Source organism: Brachionichthys hirsutus, chromosome 9 (genome assembly GCF_040956055.1).
Source record: "Brachionichthys hirsutus isolate HB-005 chromosome 9, CSIRO-AGI_Bhir_v1, whole genome shotgun sequence".
NCBI lineage: Eukaryota > Metazoa > Chordata > Actinopteri > Lophiiformes > Brachionichthyidae > Brachionichthys > Brachionichthys hirsutus.
In genome coordinates, this window is record NC_090905.1 from 3,988,119 (window position 1) to 4,012,606 (window position 24,488).

The window sequence follows — 24,488 nt, forward strand, 5'->3', positions numbered from 1 at the left end:
TCCAATCAACACAGTCCAATTTTGAGCGGCTTGAGGACGTGCCAATGGTAAGGTAGAAATAACCTCATGTTTAAATGTAATTTAAATGTAATTTAAACATGAGCACATATCAGCACATATCTGAGTAAACCCATCATATGTTCATCTTTTATTTTTGGTTATATTTGCCTGGTTCTGACTGAAATATTTCAACTGTTGTGGGATGGATTGCTGTGAAATGTTGACCAATTCATGCCATCAAGTGGATGAATTAAAATCTCTTTGGCGATTCAAAAACATTTCATACATTTTCATTATTTTGGCTGAAACTCTGGCTGATATTGTAAAGACGGAAGGTGAAGGATTAAGATTGTCTTGGTTTCTGATATAACCTTTGAGAAACAGACTTGCATTTATTTCCTCACTGCACTATAATAAATTGATTTATTTTCTTCAAAACATCTAACACTTGACATTTTGTTCAGTTGGAACCTTATCTTGATATCCGCAGGCTTCCTCGCATTAACCTCTGTGGGGGGGGGGGGGGGGGTTAAAACAAATCACTGCTATGGAACAAAGGACCATGTTGCCTGCACGGGCAACAACGTGACAAGAATTAAGTGTAGCATTTCCGCCAGCAATGGAAATGATCTGTGATTAAAATGTGGTAGCAGAAAGGTGATGGGTTCAATTCCCAACGTGGCCCTTCTGTGTAGCATTTACATGCTCTCTCTCTCTGTGTCTGGTTTCAAAAAAACAAGCGCCCACCACGGGATAACCTTCCAGAAACAAAAGCAAAACACTGTTTAGACGACATCTACGGCCAACACTTACCTTTAATTCTTTATTACTGCATCACTGTCGTCGATGTAAAGAGCCTGCAGCCTGTTGCATTGGAATAAAACAGTGTTATGCCTAAAAATACAAATAGAGTATATGCAGAGCAGCATTCAGTAGGTGACCAGCAAGATATGGGTCCAAACACAAAAACAGCTGATTAGACAAATGGAGGGTGATGAGTAGACAAGTTGCTTTATGCTTTAATAGCACGGGACTGTTGGAGACACATTTGTAAGTGTTGTTTATTTTCCCCACATAGGATGGTTGCAAACTCAGATATATCTCCAGGCTGTACTCTGCTGTAATGCCATTTTTAACAACTACTCTATGTGCAATTATGGACATACTTTATAAAAGAAAAAATGAATTAGAAACAGACAATTATGTTTATGATTATTGCAATCAAATACACTTAATGTAAAGCAACTCACAGCTATGCAGACTTGTTGAACATTATTCTGGAATCACTTTTGCTCAATGAGATATGTAACACGCTACATCCAACAGGCTTGCAAAAATGTTAACACACACTGGTTGCAATTTATTTTTATCCTTTAAACCCTTTTTTATTTCCTTCCAACAGGGAAACGTGAATGAGAAGTCTCCAATTGCCCAATACTCCAAATGACTTGGGATGAATCCGTCCTGCTGTACAACGTGAACGTTACTGGACAGAAAGGAAAACCACTCAGCCAGTGATGAAAAAGACAAGTTTTACAATATTCCTTCATGCTAATTTTTCTTTGCATAGTAATTTTGTTGACACTTTGACAGTTTCGGGCCTCAGTTTTGACATCTGACTTATTTATTTTTTAATTATTCTCCTTATTTTCATCTTAAAATACACAATGTCTCACAATCTGGTGATACGTGTCCTCAATAGTATTTGAACTTCAGTGTGGTTGATAGACTGTAAACCGGCCTCTGGCTAAGGGAAAATTCTGATGTTGAAATGAAATAAAATGAATGTTTCCTTTCCTTTTTGTATTTTGCTGATAAACCACCCACACTCATGCAAAAACGGTGAACTGTTGCTTTACCACCGTGAATTGGAATTTCCCCTTGCGGGACGAGTAAAGGAATCTTATCTTAAATAATTTTTTGCAGGGTTCAATGCCTAAGACTATTCAAAAGGTTCAGAGCCAGTAAAGGTAACTGGGTCATTGTGGCATTCCTGTCTTAGCATTTGTGAAAGTAAAATCATCAATATTCCAACAAAAACATAATGAAATCTGAGCCTAAACTTGACTAGAAAACACTGTCCTTAATGTCTTAATATAATCCAGAGGGCTGACGAAGACAAATAACTTTTAAATGGCTAACTTTGAAATGTAATAGCTGGTCGTATACAGCTGGAATGGAATAAGTCAGTTGTAAGCAGGATTTTCACACAACCTGAAGTGTGACAATGTATTTTCTATTGCTTTCTCATTTTCCTTCTATTTTATTTCACCCTCTTTAAATAATAAGGGTCATGCCATCACTCTTTGGCCTGCTTTGCGCAGTTTATTTTTTTTAATTTTTTTTACTGTTTTAAATTAAGCTTTTGCGCATATGATGAATAACTACAATAATAATTCAATAAATGTCCATGCCAGCCCTCTCAACGCCTCAAAAGTAGTCTGTTTTACTTTTTTAAAAAGCATATTTAAATATATATTTATATTTTGTTATTATTATTATTTTTCTGCTAACAAAAGGAACTCGTGGTTACCGCAGAGAAGTTGTTTACTCCAAAGTGCTAACAATTTCCTGTCACGTGATCCGCCGTGACGTCACGGGGACCGACGCGCACGCAAAGCGCTGCATGTTTTAGAGTTTGAAGTCTGACTGACTAACTGCTGCAATAATAAAAAATGGACAGCGACGAAACGTGCAGCAGCGTCACTTGACCGACACTTCCCGCAGGATCGGCGAGTTTTCGCTGCGAAAACAAGAAGCGGGGAGAGAAGAAGACTTGTGGTGAGAACTTCATGTTTACTAGTGGGTCATATGTCAGCTCGGGGATCAGCTGTCGTGTTAAACATGTCCCTCATTACAGTGCAAATGTAAGAATTACTTTTATTTATTTTATACTGGTATACTTTTAGTGTGTAAATAAAGTGTGCAGCCTTATAGCGAGCTCATTGCATCAACAGTTAACAAAAAGAAAAGCAGCATAGAGGTGAGTCGGTCTGTAAATGTATTATTGTAAGGAATTGTCTCTCTGTAATATTTGTTTAATGTACTCTTGCAGATGTTCAGTAGTTACCAGTAGTAGGAGTTTCCTGTTGGGCGACATTGTGTCTGTTAAGCGTTTCCAATAATTCGGCTCCATGAGCAAAAAACCGACAGGGAATGTAATTTCCCCAAAATATTTATGCGTCCCCCTCATCATGTCTTTATCTCCTTCCTTCCTGCATATCCGCTTCCTTCATTGTGACTCCAAACCCTGCAACACACACAGAGGATTATATTAAGGGCCAAGGATGACCTGAAATTTAAACTTCTTTTGTTAAATTATTTTTATTCTCCCGTACTTTTTTCCAAATCTAACAAGTGTAATAAGATCAAATGTTTTCCTAGTTATTTTCCTGTTTTCGTGTAGATTGTCATATTTATTTTTAGATTGTTATATTTTCCGTCATTTGAATATCAACATAACTCTTTGAACTGCTCTCAGCGCTGCTCGGCTCCTTTTTGTTCTAGTAAGTTTAGAGTTTTCCGGACAGTCGGCAGATTGTGATCAGCAATGTCAGCAAACAAGGGGAAAGATGAGTTTGATTTTACTGATTAGCACACACTAATGATTTATTCTGGCAATCTCGAAGTCTGACATTTTTTGATTTAGTACAGCACAAAACAGTTCAAGTTTTATATAAGGCAAAACACTATTTATTACCACACAAAATACAAAAAATCTTTCATGAGAGACACCAGGGATACAATTTCAGAAATATGTCAAATCTAAAGGTCCGTAGAATACGCACAACAAAGAAGGGTTTTTGTATTACTGTCTGTGGAGTAAGACTGTGGAATAGACTGAGTAATGAAATGAAAAATATGTTGAGTTTGACTTTATTTAAAAGAAGGCACAAAGAAATGATTTTGCAAACATACAGGGACAATACCTGACAATATCACTCGTGAGTCCAAACATGGTGTGAATTGCTATCTTTATTAGCAAATAATGTATATTATACAAAGGAAAAGAATGTTATGTACATTAGCTAGTAAATTGATAAGTAAAGATAATGTTTAAGTTTAGAAGGGGTAGGGTTAAATAAGTACTTACTTCTTCCTACTCCCTTTCGCTCACGTAAATTGCATAGTTAGTGCATTATGGTTATTATTTATTGTGCGTGTGTGTGTGAATATGTCTTTACATATGTGTGTACAGTATATATATGTATTTATGTTTATGTATATGTGTGCGCATGTATTTGGCATTGTTTTATCATTTTATTCTTCGTTGTTTACGTGGTCGAAATAAATAAATAATAATAATAATATTTCAGGACCTTTAAGAATTGGAGGACGTTTTTTGATTTTCTGAAAGATGCCTTGAAAAGTTGTCGATAAATTATATCAATTCACCTTGGGTGAAGGTGGAGCACATTATTTGTCACAGTCAATTTTAATCTAAAATTGTAGATGGGTTATGGTGCATATGAAAATCAAATTTCCTCAACACCATGAGATCTTGGACCATGTTTTTAACATTTTCCATTGCGATCTGAATCATGATCCGGCTCTGGGAGGATAAAGTGATGCTATCAAAGTTGACGTCACAAAGGGTTTAATGATTCATCGGTTTCTTAGTAACAGTGGTATTCCAGATGTACGTATATGAGTGTGCTTTTTGCTTGTACCTCTTAAGTTTGGCCCTTTTGTAGTCTTTGTACTAATTTTATTCACGTTAATGAGAATGAGACTTGAGAGCTTATTTAAAAAGTCACACAATATTTTGTAACGCACTACAAAAAATGTTTTATTCAAAATTCATTGGAAACTTTGGTAACATAATCATGTCAAATCAGCATGAAAAGCAGACCCGACTATGCACATTGTGTCCATTAGATGGGGCGCTGCTTCAACCCTAAGCTGCCCCTCCTGCTCTTATCATTCATCACCATCTGACTGATTCATTTTGCAATCATTTGCGTAGCCGTAACATAATGCCGCTTTTGTCTGTCTGCATGACTCACTGAAGGTTTCACAAAAAGTAGGATTTGTCTTGTCATTTCCGCAGGTTTGCGGTGAGAAGAATGAGTTTGAAAGAAATGCCTAGGCGGTCACTGACAGATGGCTGAAATTCTCATTTGTCAGCTTTCTTTTTTTCTGTTCGGTAAAATGTCTGCCCATGAAGGCTTCTTTAGACTTTCCGCTATGCATTTGCAGACATTCTGTGAGGTGAGACGCGAAATGACGCATGTAACAAAATGTGGATTTGCTGGTTTTGTAATTCCAGAGCAGAGGAAAGAGAAGCAGTGAGATTAAAAACACTGAAATGTAAAGTCAATCTGCAGCAGGGGACAAATGGAAGAGACGACATAAACATGGAATAAGAACAAAGTCGTTTCAGTCGATTCTGTCCCTCAATCATCGTTGTCAAAAAGCACTCTATTAATACCCAAAGAGACCATTTACATCAAATGTGACACTGCAAATCTTTTTGTGGTAGACATTAGAAAATATTATATCTAGGTGTAAAGAAAGTAAATTATGAATTTAGCACCAGAAAGCAAATGTTTCACATTTGAGGAAATTTGCCCTCTTTCAGAGTCAAAGTTGAAAATACATGCCGCTCCATTGTCTGTAGGCTACCTAGAGATCGAGAAGGCAGTTAGCTCAGCTTAACACCAAGACTATTACCCGGGGATATCAGTTAGCCTTGCTCTCCGCAGGGAGCAGCGTCTGTGTAATCAGCACCCCTGGAGCTCAGTAATTAGCTCCACGTATCTTTGTGTCGTCGCCTCTGGCCGTTGATTCTGAAGAGGATTATTTCAAATCTTCAATATTAATTTTAATGAAACTTCATGGAGCACTAATATTGAAAGTGACATTTATTCTCAGTACTTCTTAAGTAAAAGGTACTTGGTTGCATTACGCCAGTGTTTGGATTGGGTGTGAACATTTCCCTCAAGGTAAATCTCCTTCTTGGTAGTGACATTGTTGCGCAGACAATTTAACCTTATCAGATAAACCTTTAACGGGCCGATCTGTGCGTCATCACAGCGGCATCATGAGACACTTTGGGAGTTCACTTTACGAGGGCTGATTGTAGAACGACAAGGACATTGCTGCTGACACAGTCAGTCATTAATCATTGCAAACGGCCAGACGTGGTTCAACTCTCAGTGCACATGCTGGGAGAAGTTGTTTCATCATAACATTTTGCAACAAAGAGTGAAGAGTCAAAGCATTTTGAATTCACTTTTAGATGCAAAGTGGGAGGAGCCTCTGGTGGCATTTTTTTTTTTTTTTTGCCAGTGATAAACCATTTTAGATGTCTCACAGGTGTTGCGTTTTGTGCCAATGTTAGAAATATCTGGTTTCTTAATTATGGAAGTCGGGTCGAGTAGAGCGAGACAGGGAGTAGAACCAATAGAAAGCAAGCTGAAATAAATATATAGACCTGTCTGATCGACATTCACACAGGGTCCCCTGTATTTATGTTTTTGACCCCGGACTTTGGTAGACACCGAAGACGATTGCCTGCTGAGGTTTATATGCGATTAAAAGGTCATAAATATATTCAGGGGAAGGTAATCAATAGGATCAAAAATTCAATTCCAGAAGAAACCAAGATGTAAGGATAGGGAATCATTTGAAATGTGATTATTAGTTACATAAATGTCTGTACAGAAGTGTTTCACAGTTTTTTGGTTAATACAAGAGAAGCAAAAATTGAAAAGCCAACACAAGTAAAGACGGATGGAGTTGAAACTGTGCGGATAGAGCCAATAAAGCCCAGCTTGTTAAAAATACATTAGATCTTCTATATGTCTTAGAAGCAATTATCAGACCCTCATTTTGCAAAAACAAGAGTTTCATTTTGCTGTCGATGCAGTCATACAAGATTTTCCTATTGAGAGTTGTGATTAACGGGCATTGTGGTCTGGATACAGTGTATTTCCTGTACTTTCCCATCACTTTGATTGTGCCTCAGCACATCCTTTGTGGATTCAGTGGGTCATTTTGCAAGTGGAATATGAAAAGCCTGGGATGTGCAGGCAGAGATTTGCCTCCAGCAGATGAAAAGCGGGTCTTGTTTACTCAGGAGTTAAGCGAGCAGCACAGGCTGCGTTTCTTTCTCGTTGCTCAAGGTGAAAGATGATGAGCAGTAAATGTGTATGTGCTGACTGTTTACGGCAGAGTAGAACAATAAAAAATATGTCACATAGTCTTCAGTAAAAACAGCTAAACCTGCCAATGTAGCTGGTGACATGAGACGAGCAGCTACCAACTGTCATTGAACCCATGAAGATCTGACGAATAATGAGACAGAAGTCGAGTTAAATCCAGAGCGAAGAGGACAATCGACTTCTGAGAGCTGCGGCAGAACGCAGACCTTCAGCGGTGTGTTTAAATGTCGCCGTAACGAGGCCGTTTCGGCTGCTCCGTGATTTAGAAAGTGCAGCAGCTGCCGTTCTTTACTTTAAGGAGGCCGTTTCCAGTTAGTTCAGTCATCGGGAGAACGTTTTAGACTCTTTGGTGAATTAAAATTATAGCAAATGTAATATCCGGCAGTTTATTTTCAGCATACAGTTTTAGTTGTCATTGAAAAGACGCCGTTCCATTCAGTGTCATTCATGCTCAATTGTAGTTCCCTGTCAGGACTTCTCATTGTCATTGAGAAACTAGCAATCTAGCTTGTTTTGTTCTTCCAGTGAGATGGGATCGGGCGTATTGTTGAACCGAGGCAGCAGAAAAATGACCCCTGATTCTTACAGTAGGGTTTCCCTACAGCAGTTGGTTCACAGCCCTCCTCAGGTGGAGGTGAGTTTCTGTAAACTCTGCGTTTCATTGCTACATCGATTGAGCGCTTTGGGTGTCACTTTGAAACCGACATTCCTTTTCATTGGAATAATAAAAATGCTTTTGCGATTGATTTGTCTGACATTTTATCCGTTGTCATGTGGCTTCTGGCACACTAATATAATCAGCAGTCATCAGAGAGCATATGGCAGCGACAGGCGGCGTGGTGACATGAATGATTTGTAGTGGAGGGCTCTCACTAATGTAAATGTAAATACATTTTATTGAAAGTAATCTCTGTAGCTGTGTGTTTCAGTTCTTGCCCGTCATCACTCGTTTTAAAACCACCTCTTTGTTGTTTTTCTTTACTTCTGTAGCTGCTGCTTTGCTGTTGCACCACCTAACCAGGGTCAATGTCTTGGCTTGAGGTAAATGAGTTTTATGGCTCCCACTCTTACACACATACACACAGTCACACACACAAATATACTCTTATCAGCCTAAGTCCTGCGTGATCATAATCAGAATTATCTTTAGTAACGGATTTGTGTGTTAAATACATGCATGCACAAGTAATTAAAGTAAAATACACCACTAATGTTGAATAGCACAAATAGGAGAGCTCTGTGTTTTGCTGTATTTTCTGATCAATGCAACTAGCAGAAGGGAAATACTTGGATATATATACATATATATATATATATAGATATAAGTTAACCTTCATCTGACCCGTTATCTGACTTGTTTCATTATGTCTGTGTTTGGACTACCTCATGGTCTCAAAGATTTGACGTTGCTTCAAGGCTTTGTTCTTAGTTAACACACACACACACACACACACACAGGCGGAACTTAGTATATCCGTTAATTGCACCAGCATCTGCTCATGCACAACTTTGGATCTTTTGTTAAAGAAAGCGTTTCCTCCCTGTCCACGTGGCTTCCGCGCTGGCGCCGTCTTTATTTCTGAGCTGCAGAGCAATTCAACCTCTCATGCCGACAAGAAGAGCGGACTCATTTCCCATCATTAGAGAACGCTGCACGTCATTAATCCCAATCTACGAGTATGAAATCAGATTTCATGAAGTTTGATCACAAAATAATCAATGCCGTGATGCTTCCAGCTGTCGTGAAAAGCGTTCCTGTCTGTTTGGAGTCGTAATCATGTCACACTTGCACCGACAGAGAGCTGTGGAGGGCGCCTGACAAAGAGAGGCTTGATTGGAGACTCTATTTATGGAGTGATAATAATCATCATAATCTTTGTTCCTCAGCGGGTCATTGTGCGCACAAGTGCAGGCTTTCAGCTCTGCAACAGATATCACACTTGCCACATATCACTCACTCAGTGGGAAAGCTCATCCAGCTTTCCTTCTGTCACTCTGCGGACGAATTGATATTTATTTTCACAATTAGAAAAGAGAGGCGTCTTTGATTTCTCAAGAGTTCACGAAGAATCAGCGAGTCCTTATCAAAAGCCCTTATCACCTGATTGTATTAGTGTGTTGTTTGAGCTTGTCTGTGTGTGCGTGTGTGTGGGTGTGTTTAGTAGTCAAATAAGAACAAATATATTTAGGACTTTTGGCAAACAGTAACTTGTGGCAGCATTCCTGAGGAATTTTCACCAGTTCCTCTGGAATATTCCTGGGAATACTTCATGCTTCAACTTCCTTCTTCAAATCCGACCAGAGATTTGCTGTTGGATTCCAGTCAGGTGGCTTTTACTGCCATTCTAGAGTGATCCAGGACTTCAGATTGCAGGCTTTGCTGTACTTTGGGGTCTGCTTGGCATCCCTGTCCATTTGGAGTATCCAGTGATGCCTCAGCTTCATCTTCCTCACAGATGGCGGGATGTTTTGTTCCATGTTTACCTGATAATTGTTGGGAACAGGCCCTTAAGAACTATTCAGAGGGTTTAATAATGTGGCGGTTGCAGTATTTATTAACAGAAGTATTTTATGTTGAATATAGAAAGAACTGTGGCTGTTAAATGTCCTGTTTTGTCTTGGTTGTTACAAAGAGGTGATAAATTTGCCAACAAACTAGTCATGATGTCAACTTGATTTCAAATTCTGGTTAGGTTTTCATGACCCACGAATCCCATTATGCGGTCAGACTGCTCCAAGTACAAAGGCATAATAAGAAAACTGAGCTGCTGTCTATTCTTGTGATTCATCTTCTGTTTGGAGGTTGTTTTGATTCAACAACCTTTCAGAGATGAGTGAGACGAGTTCGGTTGTACGTCATCACCCAGACGGCCACAGAGGTGGTGCAGCGATCCCAAACGGTGAGATATGATATGCCAACACGCAAGCCACGGTGACCAGATCTACTCGTTATAGAGCCTTCAGCACTCTGGACAGCGAAGCCTTCGCTGTCCAGGGTGCTGAGGTCTTGGATGAGCCTTAATAATACACCCCGCCTCCACCTCAGGTGTTGTCGGTCTGGGAGGAGCATGCTTTTATTTGCTTATAAAATAATTCATTCATTAAGTGATATAGTTCACTGTTTACTTTAGCTGCTATTTATGGTATGTCGTGCATTTCAGTGGACAAATAGTGAATCATTGTTCGTACAGCATACTGAAGCAAAACATGGCAATAGTGCAATGTTATCTATCCATTCATTTGAGCCATACCCTGAGTCTCATTAGCATCAGATAAGTATTAATTAGGAGATAAGCATTTCATCCAAGACCTCACATTTGAGATGTTTTTATAAACTACAGTTACAGTCAGTAATAACTCATAATGGTTGTAAAGCATCTCTTCTTTTGATCTCTGGGTTATAACAGCTTTTTTTGGCTAGAATGAATAAAATAAGAATCATATACTTAAGAAATCAGAGGAAAAACTGAGACAAATATAAATTTACTTGATATATTAATCTAATTTTGCGGTCTGTGTTCTCACTAGGCTGCAATACACACTCATCAACACCACATCAGGCATCGGACTCAGGTTAAGTTGGTTGGAAGAAACCAAAGCTGGAAAAAACTAGATCATGATGGATGTCTGTATGCAGTAGCGGATAGTACAAACAAGTAGTGCCTGAGATGACAGGTGTGTATTACAGCCTGAGATTATGGCCTCTCACTCATGTTTGTGTTTGCAGAACATGGTAGCACAAGGCAAGGAAATGAGATTTGGAGTTGTTACCTCTCGGATGGCAGAAAATATCCATCATCCTTTTCTGAATGACATAGAATCTGAGGCTGCTGGGGGCTCGGCCGGCGCAGGCATACGGTGCTTTCTCTCCTTTTATTGCCTTTCTTTGCTATATCAATATCATCACATGCTTTATTTTAATGGAGAAAGGTCTCCTTGATTATGTGCTTTTTGCAGAAACACACAAAGACAAAATCCCTCGCTCACCTGCTGATGTTTTTTTTTTTGCAGGACTTCAAAACAGATTAAATTGATTAGCAAGGAGAAAATGCAAAAACAACAACAACAAGCCAAACAACAAAGTTCTTATTCAATGTCTGATTTATAAGTGTCTGTGATTTGCTTGCGATGCCATTAGCACACAACAAGCAGATGGCATAAATCTGCCAACGAATATGTGCAGATTAGTTATTGATCTAATGTCATTTGTTGAAATTAGTCCATTTGTTTGCTGTGGCAGTATTCTCATTTGGACGGGGGGTAGTAAATTGGGTGTATTGTGCAGCGTTACTTTGTGACACGCATATCGAATGATACACAATATGTTGCATGCACTGACATGCACATCAGCATTACATTTTGAACTCATTGTGGCACAAGAGCAAAAGTTTTCAAAAGTTCCTGGATCTATTTCTCATCTCTAGACAACATCATACGATTTGCAGTGACACAAATCCATGTGAATGATCCTGCATCTACACATCCTGCTACACTATGTTTTCGATGCTATGCTGAATACTGAAGCGTTGCATATTCATGTAATTTCCCTGTTCTTTTCCCCCCTCCACTCGTTTTGGGTTGCAGGATCGTCGAGACTCTCTGCCTGCAGTCCACCAGGCGGTGCGGCGGCGTTTCTCTGGTCAGCTGCTGCTGCCTCCTCTGTGGAGGAGACACTCCTACCAGGAGCACCCGTTTTATTACCGGAGAGCATCTGCTGCACTTGCTCTGCCACTGGACAACCTGGAAGTGCTGTATAACCAAGCATTAGTCAGTCGCGATGAGAACCGGTCAGTGACACAAACACTCTTCCGTTCCTTCTCACTTTCTCTATTTGCTGTTTTTGCGAATATTTTGAAGGAGATTTTGTCTTGCTTTTGATTCTCATATTTAATACTAATATCTGCCACCAGTTGTATATTATACAAGAGTAATCTATTACAGTGAAGTGTCTGCTGCTGATCAGACTCATCAACTGTTTTTTTTTTATTTTTTTTTTTTAAATGCTGCCCCTAAAATCATGAAATTTTGAAGGATGGATGTTTTTTGTGTTGTAATTCTTTGTTGGAGTTGTTGTCTGCGTATGTTTTGGTTTTGATTTAGACTATTCATTGGCCTGTGTCACTAATGGCTAAGGATGTGTGTCCTACAGAACGATGATGCATTTGAAAGGATATTTTGATACAAAAAGAAAATTGCATGCACCTGCATAAACGCCTTCTTTTTGTCTTTTCTTTTCCTCTCACGGAGATCACTGGGAAAAGTAGTCTCAGCCTCTGGGCTCTGAGTCAGAAGCCGTTTTCACGCTAAGATTGTGCAGTAGTGCTCTGAAGCAGTCCCTCCACTATACTGCCTTTATTTACACTGAATAAAACAATAGCCCCTTCCAGTTTGAGATGTTTAGTATCACGCTGTCATTCCACATGCAAAAGGGCCGTGACCGACCTCCTCAGGGTTCGAGCTCAGCGTGACGTTTTGCCTTAGTGTGAGGCAGCAGTAAAAATATTAATTTACTTTCTCTATTGATCTTGTCCTCTGCTCAGCGTGTAGGTTGTTGCCCAAAGTTTCATTTTAAGTTAATTGAATATGTTGTGCTACGGCTGTATAGAGGTGAGGTGAGCTAATGCTGTTGGTGTAACCCGCACACGCACACACTCAAAGGTATCTTGGTCTCCTTTCATTAATTTCCTTGAGTCATACGCTAACCCTAATGAGAATCTAACGCTAGCCTTAAACACCAATCCAAAGCGGAGCTCTTTTCCAATTAGGGATGCATTTCTGGTCCCGTCTGTCTCCAATTGACTGGTCTCGAGTCTGAAAATTGTCCCTGAAGGAAGCCTGAGTCATTCCACAGACACAATCACGCACAAACAGGCATGAGGCACGGAGGGAAGTGTTTTTTAGTTTCAGGTAATAATGAATGTTCTCTTCCTTTTGCAAAATGCCCGGTACTTGCAGCAGCAGGAAGAGGGTCAAAGGTGCTTTGGTCCTTCCTGCCTCTTTCCTCCCGTATTACTGCATCTCAGCTTGCTAAGCTGACGATGTTTGTGCTTTTACATTTAGAAATATCATGACTGTGTGTGCTGTCCAGACGTTAATGCTATATGGTGAGCTGAAGAACGCTGAAAGTATTTCAATGCATGACATTTAGATAAGTGTGCCAGGAAGTAACCATCAAACAACATTGGAAAAGAATTTTCACATATCACTGAAATTATATTATATTATTTATTCATTTTCATGGCCGCTTGATCCGCCTTGCGTGCCACGCGTGTTGCTGGAGCCCATATCCCAGTGGGCGAGAGGCGGGCACACCCCGGAAGTGTCGCCAGTGCCTCGCAGGGCCACACAAGGGATGATCAAACATGGACTAAACTTACGTAGCGCTTTTTCCACCGCTTCGCAGTGCTCAAAGCCTCACATTCACCCACATTCACCCACATACCCCAGTGGGCGACTGCTGCCACGCAAGGTGCGGCCAGACCCACTGGGAGCAATTTGGGGTTCAGCGTCTTGCCCAAGGACACTTTGACATGCAGACAGCCAGAGCTGGGATTCGAACCACCCACCTTCTGATCACTGGACGACCCACTCTACCAACTGAGCCACACTCGTATACTAGACATGCTTCATGTCTACATACCTATTTGGTGTTTTTATAACCACATGAAAAAATAAAGCATATTAATATTCTGCCTGGATGTGATAACACTTGGCAAGCCATTTTAATTCAAGCTTAAAAAGCCAAAAGCTGAAAACAGCATGAAGAAAGAAACATATTCAGGAAAACATGAGGAATAATTACTTTCCATATAGGTGCAGAGGAATAACAGATCGAGCCTGTTAACTCCTTCATTGCCAGGTCCAAGGCATCAATCGAGTTGATGTTGGGGCTTTTTTCCCCCCAGATTTTAATTATGGTCACATTTATTTGGTTCTTGTTGAAGCTATTTGTCAGAATAAAGACGCGTTTCTATGTAACTTCACACATTCTTTGCAGGATCCCGAAAATGTGTGTATCTCATAATGGTGTGCAGAGAGACGGGACGAAATAGACAGCCACGAATCAACCAAAGTTGAGACAGACGTCATAAAGGGGGCAGATGAACTGAGACGAAGAGGAGAAAGAGAGAGAGGAGAGAGAGTCGCTTCAGCACTCCAAGCTCGTGGACAGCAGCGCGCCATCGTGCGCGCCGTGCTCTGCGCCTGAACCGCGCGGATTCCTCGCGGTGCTCGAAGCCTCCCGTTTAGTGCTGCAAAGAAAAAAAAGAAAAAAAACACCGTTCGTGTTAAAAACCACGTCTTTCAGATACAGCAAGTGAACAGAAACGGAACATGGAGTGCTCCACGCTGAGCAGAGAGGGCGCGGGGCTCGCCAAGCCGCCCAAACATCTGTGGCGGCAGCCCAGGACTCACATCCGGATCAAGCAGCGCTTCAACTCGGACAACGAGCGCTACCTGTGCCGCAACAGGACCCTGGAGAAGCTGCGACCCTGGCTGAAGAAGCCGCGCATGTCGTGGCCCTCCTCGCTCAGACGGTAACCTGCTTTACGCCTCTAAACTTCCTAAACTCGCCACGTGTTAGTTGGTTGAGTTTAGTTAGAGGTTGAAATGACTAATTAACTAATGGAGGGGAAATGCCCAAGCGTCAGCCCGGAGGGGTTGACCTGCAGGAGCTGCGTGACGGCGGCAGACGCTGATTCACTGTCTGCCTGCAGGGCTTTCTTGGATAATTGGAAGATGTGCAATTTTGTAATTATTCTTTCGTGCATGTGCACGTTCAATAAACATGCAATTGCAGAATTAATCTTTCCCCTGATTAAGAATTAATCAGTTTCCCAAACATCAAAAAATAATAATAAAAAAAATAGACTATATTTTGGAAGGAATCCGAATCACAGCACTCTCGGGATTAAACAGATCACCCAGAGAGCTCAGACCTTTACATGTTTTCACCTGAAAGTAATAGTGATGGTTGACTCCTCCACCTTTTAAAACCTGCACCTAGAATTCTGTTAATTTGATAGATATTTGTTGGTTTTTGAAACTGAATCGGCTTCAGTTTGATCTTAGATCCAAATGTCTGCCATTGTTATTTGTTATCTCACTGTAGAGAATTTTCCATGATCCTTATCAATGTAAACATGTCCCAGCATGTATAGCTGCAAGCAAACACGTTGTGACTGCCTCGATCTCCTATTTGTAAAGAACGGTAAATTCTGGACGCATGTGACGATGATGAAGAAAAGAGGGATGACTTCATGGTTTCTGTGCTAAACTGTTTTAATTTCATTAGTCAAACTGAAGAGGGGGTCTTGCTGTTTCAAAATGTCATTCTTTATCTGGTCATCTCCCCTGGGGTAGAGGTCGGACGGCCGGTGTTTGAAGACATTAATGGCCCGGGACAAGGAGAATGCCACACAATAAATATTTTATCACTGTGACTCATTGTTGGTAATAAATGTACTTCATGCATTGTGATCATTTGTGAGGCTTTTCTATATTTCTGAATAGATATTTTAGTAATTCAGTTTTCATATTCAGACTAAAATTGACACGCTTTATAGTGGAACACCGAGTAGGTTGTTAGCAGCTGATGATCAGCTTTGTTGTTGTCCTCTCTTTCATTTTTCCATCCTGCCCAGAGCTGACTAATAATGACAGGAGAAGATGTTTGTTTTTTTTGCAAAGAGCCACAGGAATACTGAGCTGCCATTGAGTGAGATTCAACCACTTCATGGGCAAGAATTATTAATGCGTCTCTACATACCCCAAAGGTGGATAGAATACCTTGGCATGAAATAAATTGGCACCAGCACAGGTTTGAACAAAATTGTATTTCCAGTCAAAGAGACTTTAAGACGTGTTTGTGTGTATAGAAAAAGCCTTAAATCGTTTCGATAACTTCTTTCTGTAGGGAGCCTGCAAATAAATGGCCCTCCCCATACTTGTAGTTATTCAGTGATGATTGAGAGGGATTCATTGTAGATTATATGTACTGGTTTTTATTGGTGTGAACTGTCCCTTTTATTTTGTCCAAGCGTTTTGTGTGTGTTTGTGTGTGATATTCTTTGGTTTTAATAGGTTATGCGTGTATATTTCTCACGTCACTGGATGAATGTAATGTCACCACCATTTTTTATTACTCCACGTGTCGCTGGATGTGATTGCTCATTGTTTGAGTGTCTGCACCAAGCATTTGTCGTTGCTTCTACTTTACAATCATTTTTTTTCTTACTCATTCTCGATCGCTCCACAGTGGAGATAAAATGATCCGATCGGATCAGAACATTCAAATGGAGACGCTTTGTCATCCTCATAGTCGGCGTATTGAACGCATGCATGCCAGTGACTTGCCAACGCAGTTCCGAGTCCTCCATGTGTGAAAGCGGTCCGTGCTGACGACCCAACTTTGTGTGGTGATGGCAGAAATGCAAATGGGAACTGTGTGTAGGAGTTAAAGAAATGACTCAGCCAGCAGCAAACAACGCAGCTAACAGTCCCTTTATTAGTCACAGGATACATGTCTCCTTTTTGTTGTTGTTGTCCCAGAATAACTGATTGTTAATCATTGATGACTCAGATCAGTTAAATGTAAAGCATCCTCGATGCAGGTGGGATGAAGATTCGAGACCCTATGAAAGCTTGAATGCTATGAAGCCACCTCTGCTTAGCATCCGGGATATGTGGTCATGGCCAGTAGAGATGGATCTTTGTTATAACGGACATGTGGAACAGAATGAAAGGACTACGCCAGACTTAATCTAGATAACAAGAATGCGTGGTTTTAGGAACTAAAAGAGAGTTTACAGCATTTTCATGCTGCTTCACATTGGATTGCTGCTTTTCAATTTGTCTCCAGCATCAGAAATTATGCAAAAAGGTTAATCTGCTAATTAAAATTAATTCAAATGTTTATATTTGAATGGTGAAACTGTTCTCCCTTGACTTTTGAGTTTGATCTGAAAAGAGAGTGCGCTTTCTTCATTTCCAGGGTTTAGCAGCCCATGTCTTGTAGGTTGTGTGTAATTTTGACAGTGAAAAAAAGAAAATAAAGCATTTTGGCTGCAGTCCAGAGCTCTGATGTGTATCTTGTTCTTGGTGCATGCAGGAATGACACGGAAGACAGATACACACAAAAGCTAACCGATTTTCACTGTCTGTCAGCGACTAGCGTCCCTGACACTCCAGAAACACTTTGGCTCTTACATGAAGTGACTTGTTGGCCTCAGAATCATGTTGTCATGCTGTTTGGTGGTGTCTTCATGCATCACAAGTAGATGCACTCCATGTCTTTAAGTAGGCCGGACGGTAGCTGTCATCTGGAGCAATGGTAAAATTGAAAACGAGAATGGCCTGGTTCAAAAGCACTTCTTATATGAGATGTTTAGAAAAATCTTGACCGTTGCTATGGAGCCCATCTGTTTCTCAGTGATGATGACATAAAGGGTTCCCTACTAGGTTACCGGAGGAGGGGAGGACAGCCATCATGACAGAAAAAATGAATGCTATCGAAACCAATCTCATGCTAATAGAAGACACAAAGCAGTTGTCAGTTCACTAAGGTAGGATTATTGAGTCGCAGTATTGGAAAGAAATACCGGCGCCTTCCTGAGCTGACCTGCAGGTCTCAGTTTTTGTGCCAGTGCTGCATTTATCAAGATCAATTATTTAATAGAAACCAATTAATGCCACTGTGACTCCTGCAGGCGAAATGAGTTTCCATTTAAATTAAAGGCCACTGATGGATTATGCCACTTCAGTTCACCCCGTGTGTAAACTATTGGACAGCAGCTGCTCTGTTCTGGGACCTTTTACTTTCATTATTTACAGGGAACCCCCCCCCCCCCCCCCTAGAAAAAACAATCATGGTACAAAATGTATTTTACCCCGTCCTCAAAGGAGGTTTAATAAAAGACTGGACTGAGCTTGAGACTCTTACTTTTAAGATCTTAATCTTGAGAAAGAGATCACATATCATTAATCATATTCATACATCCATTCTGCTTCTTTAAAAAAATGTTTTATGAGATGAGCTTGAGAAGAGGGCGGCTCGGTGGCGCAGTGGTAAGCACTGTTGCCTCACAGCGAGATGGTCGCAGGTTCATCTCCGGCTTGTGGCCAGTCTGTGGGGAGTTTGCATGTTCTCCCCGTGTCTGCGTGGGTTCTCTCCGGGTTCTCCGGCTTCCTCCCGCCACCAAAGACATGCAGCCTAGGCTGATTGGTGACGCTGAATTGCCCGTAGGTGTGAGTGTGTGTGTGGCTGGTTGTCTGTCCCTGTGTTGCCCTGCGATGAACTGGCGGCTTGTCCAGGGTGTCCCCTGCCTCTCGCCCATTGACTGCTGGGATTGGCTCCAGCTTGGCCCGCGACCCGATAACGGAATAAGCGGTTAGAAAATGAGAAAATGAGATGAGCTTGAGAAGAAACATCTCTCTCATGTTTCATTTGTTTCATTACCGGTACTGGACAGTCGACTTGAAAATTCTCTTCAAAAATGTCCAACTTCCTCTGGAAACACACAGTTTGTTTTGCCGTCATACGAATAAGGAAGGCCATGAAATCCATTTTCCTTTCATCCAAACACTGACCAAAAAGAACATTTTTATTTCTCATCCGAGTGCCTAAAATCACCGAAGCGCAACATTACACTCTGAATTTGCGTCACTGTCGGTGAGGAATTCTCAAGGGACATTTGGTGCTACATCCTTGAAGAGTCCAGGAGATGATGTGGGTTCTAAATTAAGTTGGAACACGGCAAAAGAGGTACAAAAGAGGGAAACTGAGACAATCTGATTAAAAAGAAAAAGAAAAAAGGCTCCTACTAAGTAAGGCTGATCTACAACACAAGCAAAGAGGAAATTTAAACTCAAAAATACAAGGACAAACAATAATATCACTGATTTTTAAAAGAAAGTAAGAATTAAGTTATTTAAGCCAGTGAATTGACCTCATGCACAGCATCATCACTGTTGATGCACAGCCCAACCTATTTGGGCTGTGTTCTTGACAAATTCCTGTCTGGTGATAGTATGGCAACTAAGGTGATCAAAAAAGTCAAATCAGAGAACAAGATTTTTGGGCAGAATGTCTGCTTTGGTCAACAAAAGTGCTCTCCGGACGCTTGCTGGAGCCCTCGTTCAGCCCCTCTTTGACTATGCTAGCACCTCCTGGTATTCAAACATCAAAATGTCCCTGAAAACCAGGCTCCAAACCTCCCAAAACAAACTGATTCGGCTACTCCTCAATCTGGGGCCCATGACCCACCTTCTTCCTGGACATTTTGCTAGCCTAAAATGGCTCAGGGTAGAAGACAGGGTTAAACAACTCAAAATGGGATTGGCATTTAAAATAGTCAATGCAGCTCTGCCCTCAGCCCCCTCAATCCCTGCATACCTGACGGAACACCTCCACAGATTTAGTGACACCCACAGCCACAACACTAGAGGGAGCTCAAACAACAACCTGATTACCCCCTCCTATAGGACTAACATGGGTAAATCATCTTTTTACAATACGGCCACCCAAGGGTGGAACGGTTTGACTCCCGCCCTCAAAACATGCACCTCTTTGGCCTCCTTCAAAAAGGCCCTAAAGATACACCTTTTAGGGGGACAGAAACGGAGATAGTCATCACGACTCTCTCCGGATCAAACCCCCCCTCCTTTTTTTTTGTCCACCTACGTTGCACGTATTAATTGCTTTAGTAATTTATTGTAATTTATGTAAGTTATTTATTGTCATTTTGCATCAGTGGTGTAATTTTTTTAGATTAATTGATAGTTTGCACTGGCGGTGTAAAATCATTTTCTTTTTGTTTTTCTAATGTTACGTTGCATCAATTGTGTAATTTAATATTGGCTTTATTTTTATTTGTATTGTTAATTGTGGATGATTTATGTACGAAGGACTTTCAACGGAAACAAGCCCGCAAGGGCTTTTTTGAAATGCTCCTCTTAGACAGGATGTTTGACGTTATTTGTACTGTAATACATGCTACTGTGTGACTGTACTTGTACTCTAACATTCTATCTAATAAATATATTCATCATCACTGCCGCCCACCTACTGGCAGGCCGGCTTTTAGAGGGAAAATCCTACCTTCATTTGTGATAATCACTAAATGCTCAGTGTTTGCAGAAAGAGTGGGGCAGCGTTGGAGGAAGTCTTTTAATCTGGAAAATGGATTTATAGATTTCAAGCAAAGGTGTTCAGTGATATCATTAAGGATATCACTGAACATGTACTGTATATGTTATTCAATTATTATTATTTTTTAAATTTGTTTCATATGAAATAGAAACGTCAAAATTAATTACAAATAAATAATATTTAAATAATTCCGTGGAAAAGCTGTACATTTTCCAAAATGAGAATCTGCTGTACCCGCATGATGCTTTATTTATTTCTTTATTTGTCTTGTTGACAACCGTTCATAGCTGCTGGTACCTCAGTCACCACCTCATAGAGAAACAATGCATCTTTAATATCTGTAATTGTTTTAGTTGGAGCAATAATGAGATGCAAAGACGATCGATCCTCTCCAGAAGCAAACACGAGACGTAGGCATAATGACTCTGATTCATCACATGGATGCAGTTCTGTTGCTGTGTTAAGTCAAGGGGAGGCTCTGTGCCGATCACTCAGACACCAGCAGAGATTGGGATTCATCTTCCTGTTTATACATGCAACCCTCTTCATCTTGCAGTTTCCCTGCTTATGTTTTTTTTTTTTTTTTTTTTTTTGCCCATAAATAACACAATGATTTTGAAGCTACTTATGTTGCTCTCATATAATGTTCCAAAACGGTGTGAGGCTGTCATGCACTGTTTAAAAGTGTCACTTTAATCCAATTATTAATGGGTTTTAAAAATGTTGTTTTATCATATATTTTACTCTTTGCAGCCAAATTCTATTTTATTCACAAATTGATGTCGTAGTACGCCTGTCATGTTTCTTATAATAGTAATCACTTTGGCAACATTCGCCTCGGGTCATTGTTCCAATTTGATTAAAGTAATTTGTGTTTTCATTTATTCCTAACAGTATCAAAACCGAGTTAGGCAATACTGTTATATTACAAACACCCACCTAAACAGCCTAGATCCTAAGCAGGTACTGTACTCGTTGAGATGTCTTTATCTGATCTAATTAAATTCTGCTTTGATGCATGGAGAGTTGGAGACCACTGGGAAATCTCCCATATGTGCAGGTAGAGTAATGGAGTACAAAGAGAATACCTGGTGCAGCTGCTAGATACACTCTGACCTAACAGATCAACACATGCATACTGATGGCGAGGTGCATCAGCTGCAGGATGTTGTGCGATAGCATTGCAAATAACCAAGCCTGCGTCATTGTGTGTGTTTGTGTGTAATTCAGCAATAATCTTTTTGGGATGGGAACTCCCTCCTAAACCACAGAGAACGAGCCACTATTTTTGGATGGTGGCACCGTTGGATAACATTTTCCGCTGCTACACTTCTGGTGCGTGTTGAAACTTCCAGACTGATAATTTGAATGAAACCGTGTCGTGCAAAAAAATCAAAGATGCCCTTCTTTTGTTTCCTAAACCGGCTGCATTTCCTGTCGCACTGCAGCTCGTCCGGCCATTGTTTTTCTATTCTCTCCATTCTGTCCTGGTGTTTGCTCTGTTGATTCGGCTCATCAAAAGTGTTTTAACAAGTCTTCCTCACATTTGTATTTTTCATTTTTGTTAATGTCAGTGTTCACACTACCGAAACAACATGCCGTGAAATTAAATCAGGTGAACTTGAAACAGGAAACTTCAGTCCACAATCAGCGTATTTACAGGAGTTAACTTAATATGTGGCCGGTAGATTTGCTATTTTGTCAGGCCAACAGAAATTGATTAACATATGGCAAACCGGATCTGTGATGTGTTCACAGTCGGCCTGCGCCTCACTATTCGGAACATATTTTCCGGTCTCCGTTTATGAATATGGGAACCATCTGCCGCTCCGCAGGTGCTCTGCTGGACGCCCATGCTACGCTGTAAGCTTGTATCTACAGCCCTGAGCTTTATGCACAATCAGCTTTCCACTGTGATGCTTCTGGAATACCTCGGCTATCTCTGCACAGGATATGATTTCACACCACTTGCTGATATCACTAGTCTGGTTCAACAGTTGTCCAAAGGAGCCTGAGCCGAGCCCTGCCTTCTCTACGAGACGCCAATGGTTGATGCCAAAGCTTCATCCAGGCCTCATACCGGTGTTAGTCCTGTGCTGGTATAAATGTACTGCTGCAGGCTGGGAGGCTGGCTGCTGCATTATGCATTACACTAAATTCCACGTACAGCTCACAAAAGGTTCTGCAAAACTGTGACATATTAGTAGTCTGCCCTCGCTTGACAGGGGAAACATCAACAGTGTCTCCAGAATTCAAATCTCGGCAAAACCGTCTCAATAAAATGACCTTTTTTAAGAAATTCCCCAGGAGCAAGTTTCTCGGTCTAACTTTCAGTTTGGCTATTAAATATATTACACAGTGGGATAGGGATATCCAGTATTTGAGTTACACATAGTTACTGGACGGCCCCATGCGAGGAGGCTGATACATGTGATACATGTGACAGGTTAAAGAAAGATTTTCTTTATTAGTTTCTTCAATTACAATGGCAGGAATGATTCATGTGTTGCAGTTCCATCAGTATTTAGGGACTTTGTGCCACTGGCTTCATTTAGACATGTGCATATGTCCTTCACTGCCAGGATGAAGTATGTTTCAACATCAGATGGTTTGAAAAGTCACACCAGAATGTGTTAGTAAAGCTGTGGAGCGTTCATTTACGCGTTTCCAATCTGCATCTGTTGCCGTTTCATTGCTTTCTTTCATACTGAGTGTTTCAGCACTGACAGGCCCATCACCTTTTAATAATTCAAAATCTCCATTTGGAATATTAGTTCCTCTTATGCTTATGATGTAGTACAAATTTGAGAGCAGACAGTAGAACTGGCATAAATCTAGCAGCATGTGGAAAATACCTCAAGTGGAGGCGCTGAACAAATAAAACAGTGTCTGTTACATAAAATCGTGTCATTGGAAATTAATATATTGCCAATAAATGACTGAGGCAGCTTTCTTTGAGTGGGCTGTGGAAGCATCTTGATTTTTCAGGCTTTGTCTCAGTGTTGTCGTTTATTTTATATTCAATGCCAAATCTCTTTTTTTTTTTGCAAGCAGAGCACTCTGTATTATTCAGCTCAGATAAACTGCAGTAAAGGTTAAGCATCCATTCACAAATACCGAACAAAGGGGAACTCACCGATCACCCGACCTTTTCACCATTCCATCCATTGACGATGTTTCAGCCAGAAGGTTATGCTTCTGGTTCCCATTTGACGGAAGGCTCCGGGAAGGTCAGACCATTAGCAGCTTTTCAGCCTTTTCAAAGAACAAATTTTTTCTTCCATTTGCAGTTAATTTTCTCAACATGAAATATGGCGTGTCATTTGGATGTATGTGGAAATGTCACATTCAGAGGATTTTTAGCATTAGCATTGTTTGCATTCCCTATTCAAACCGCTACAGAGAAGCTAGAAATATTTTTGTTGAAGGTTGCTAACATTTTCCTTCATCTCAGTGTTTCCCCCCTAATTTTCTGTTAAATAAATTTAACTTGCTCTGAAAAGAAAAGACCAACGAACTTAATTTGATTTGAATTTAAGCAAATCAGTCTTAAATCAGTCGTTTTAGCTGTCGGAATGCTGGATAAAATTAACTTGAAAGGGTTTAGTTAAAACAACAGACTAAGCTCTGCAGCCCAATTTTAATCAACTGTTCATGAGTGAAAATAATCATGCAGCACGTTTCAATATTTAAATTCCACTCAGCAATTTGTCTCTGTTTGTCATGCAGGCATAATTGTCTCCCTAAATTAAATTTATCATACAAAATGGCCCGGGGAAAGAAGACAAAATGTAATTTCTGTTAGCAACAATAAGGCACATAAAAAATGTTATGTACGTCAAACTCTTTGTAACCTTAATTGAGAGCGGTGCAGAGATGGTTCAGGGATTTAAACGTACGCTGATTCACCTAAAAGTAAGCAAAGGTGTCGGCAAAATAGGCAGCAAAGACCGAGTCAAACAGGAAGTCCAAGAGTTTGGTACAAAGTAGGCAAAGGCAATGCCCAACAAATGGGTTGAGTCAAAATGTCAGCTGGTCGCTGGACAACAGAGGAACCAGAGAGTTCATATATGTTGGCCAGATCAGATCCTCTCCGGAGGCTGGCGGTGAAGGCAGATCCTGTCTGGAGTCCAGGCTAGAGGCCAGATGGAACGCGGGAGCCTGTCTGGAGGCTG

At 40.6% G+C, this 24,488-nt stretch overlaps 1 protein-coding gene across 1 annotated transcript in view; it reads left to right on the top strand.

Annotated features, from left to right (window-relative positions):
- Positions 1 to 3,457: 3,457 nt before the first annotated feature.
- Positions 3,458 to 24,488, top strand: part of LOC137899703 (3',5'-cyclic-AMP phosphodiesterase 4C-like) — a 53,820-nt gene continuing 32,789 nt past the window's right edge. Inside the window, exons 1-3 of the mRNA XM_068743740.1 lie at positions 3,458 to 3,506; positions 8,157 to 8,207; positions 11,751 to 11,953. Coding sequence (XP_068599841.1) covers positions 8,193 to 8,207; positions 11,751 to 11,953 — 218 coding nt within the window. The 5' untranslated portion in view covers positions 3,458 to 3,506; positions 8,157 to 8,192. The remainder of the gene's footprint in view (positions 3,507 to 8,156; positions 8,208 to 11,750; positions 11,954 to 24,488) is intronic.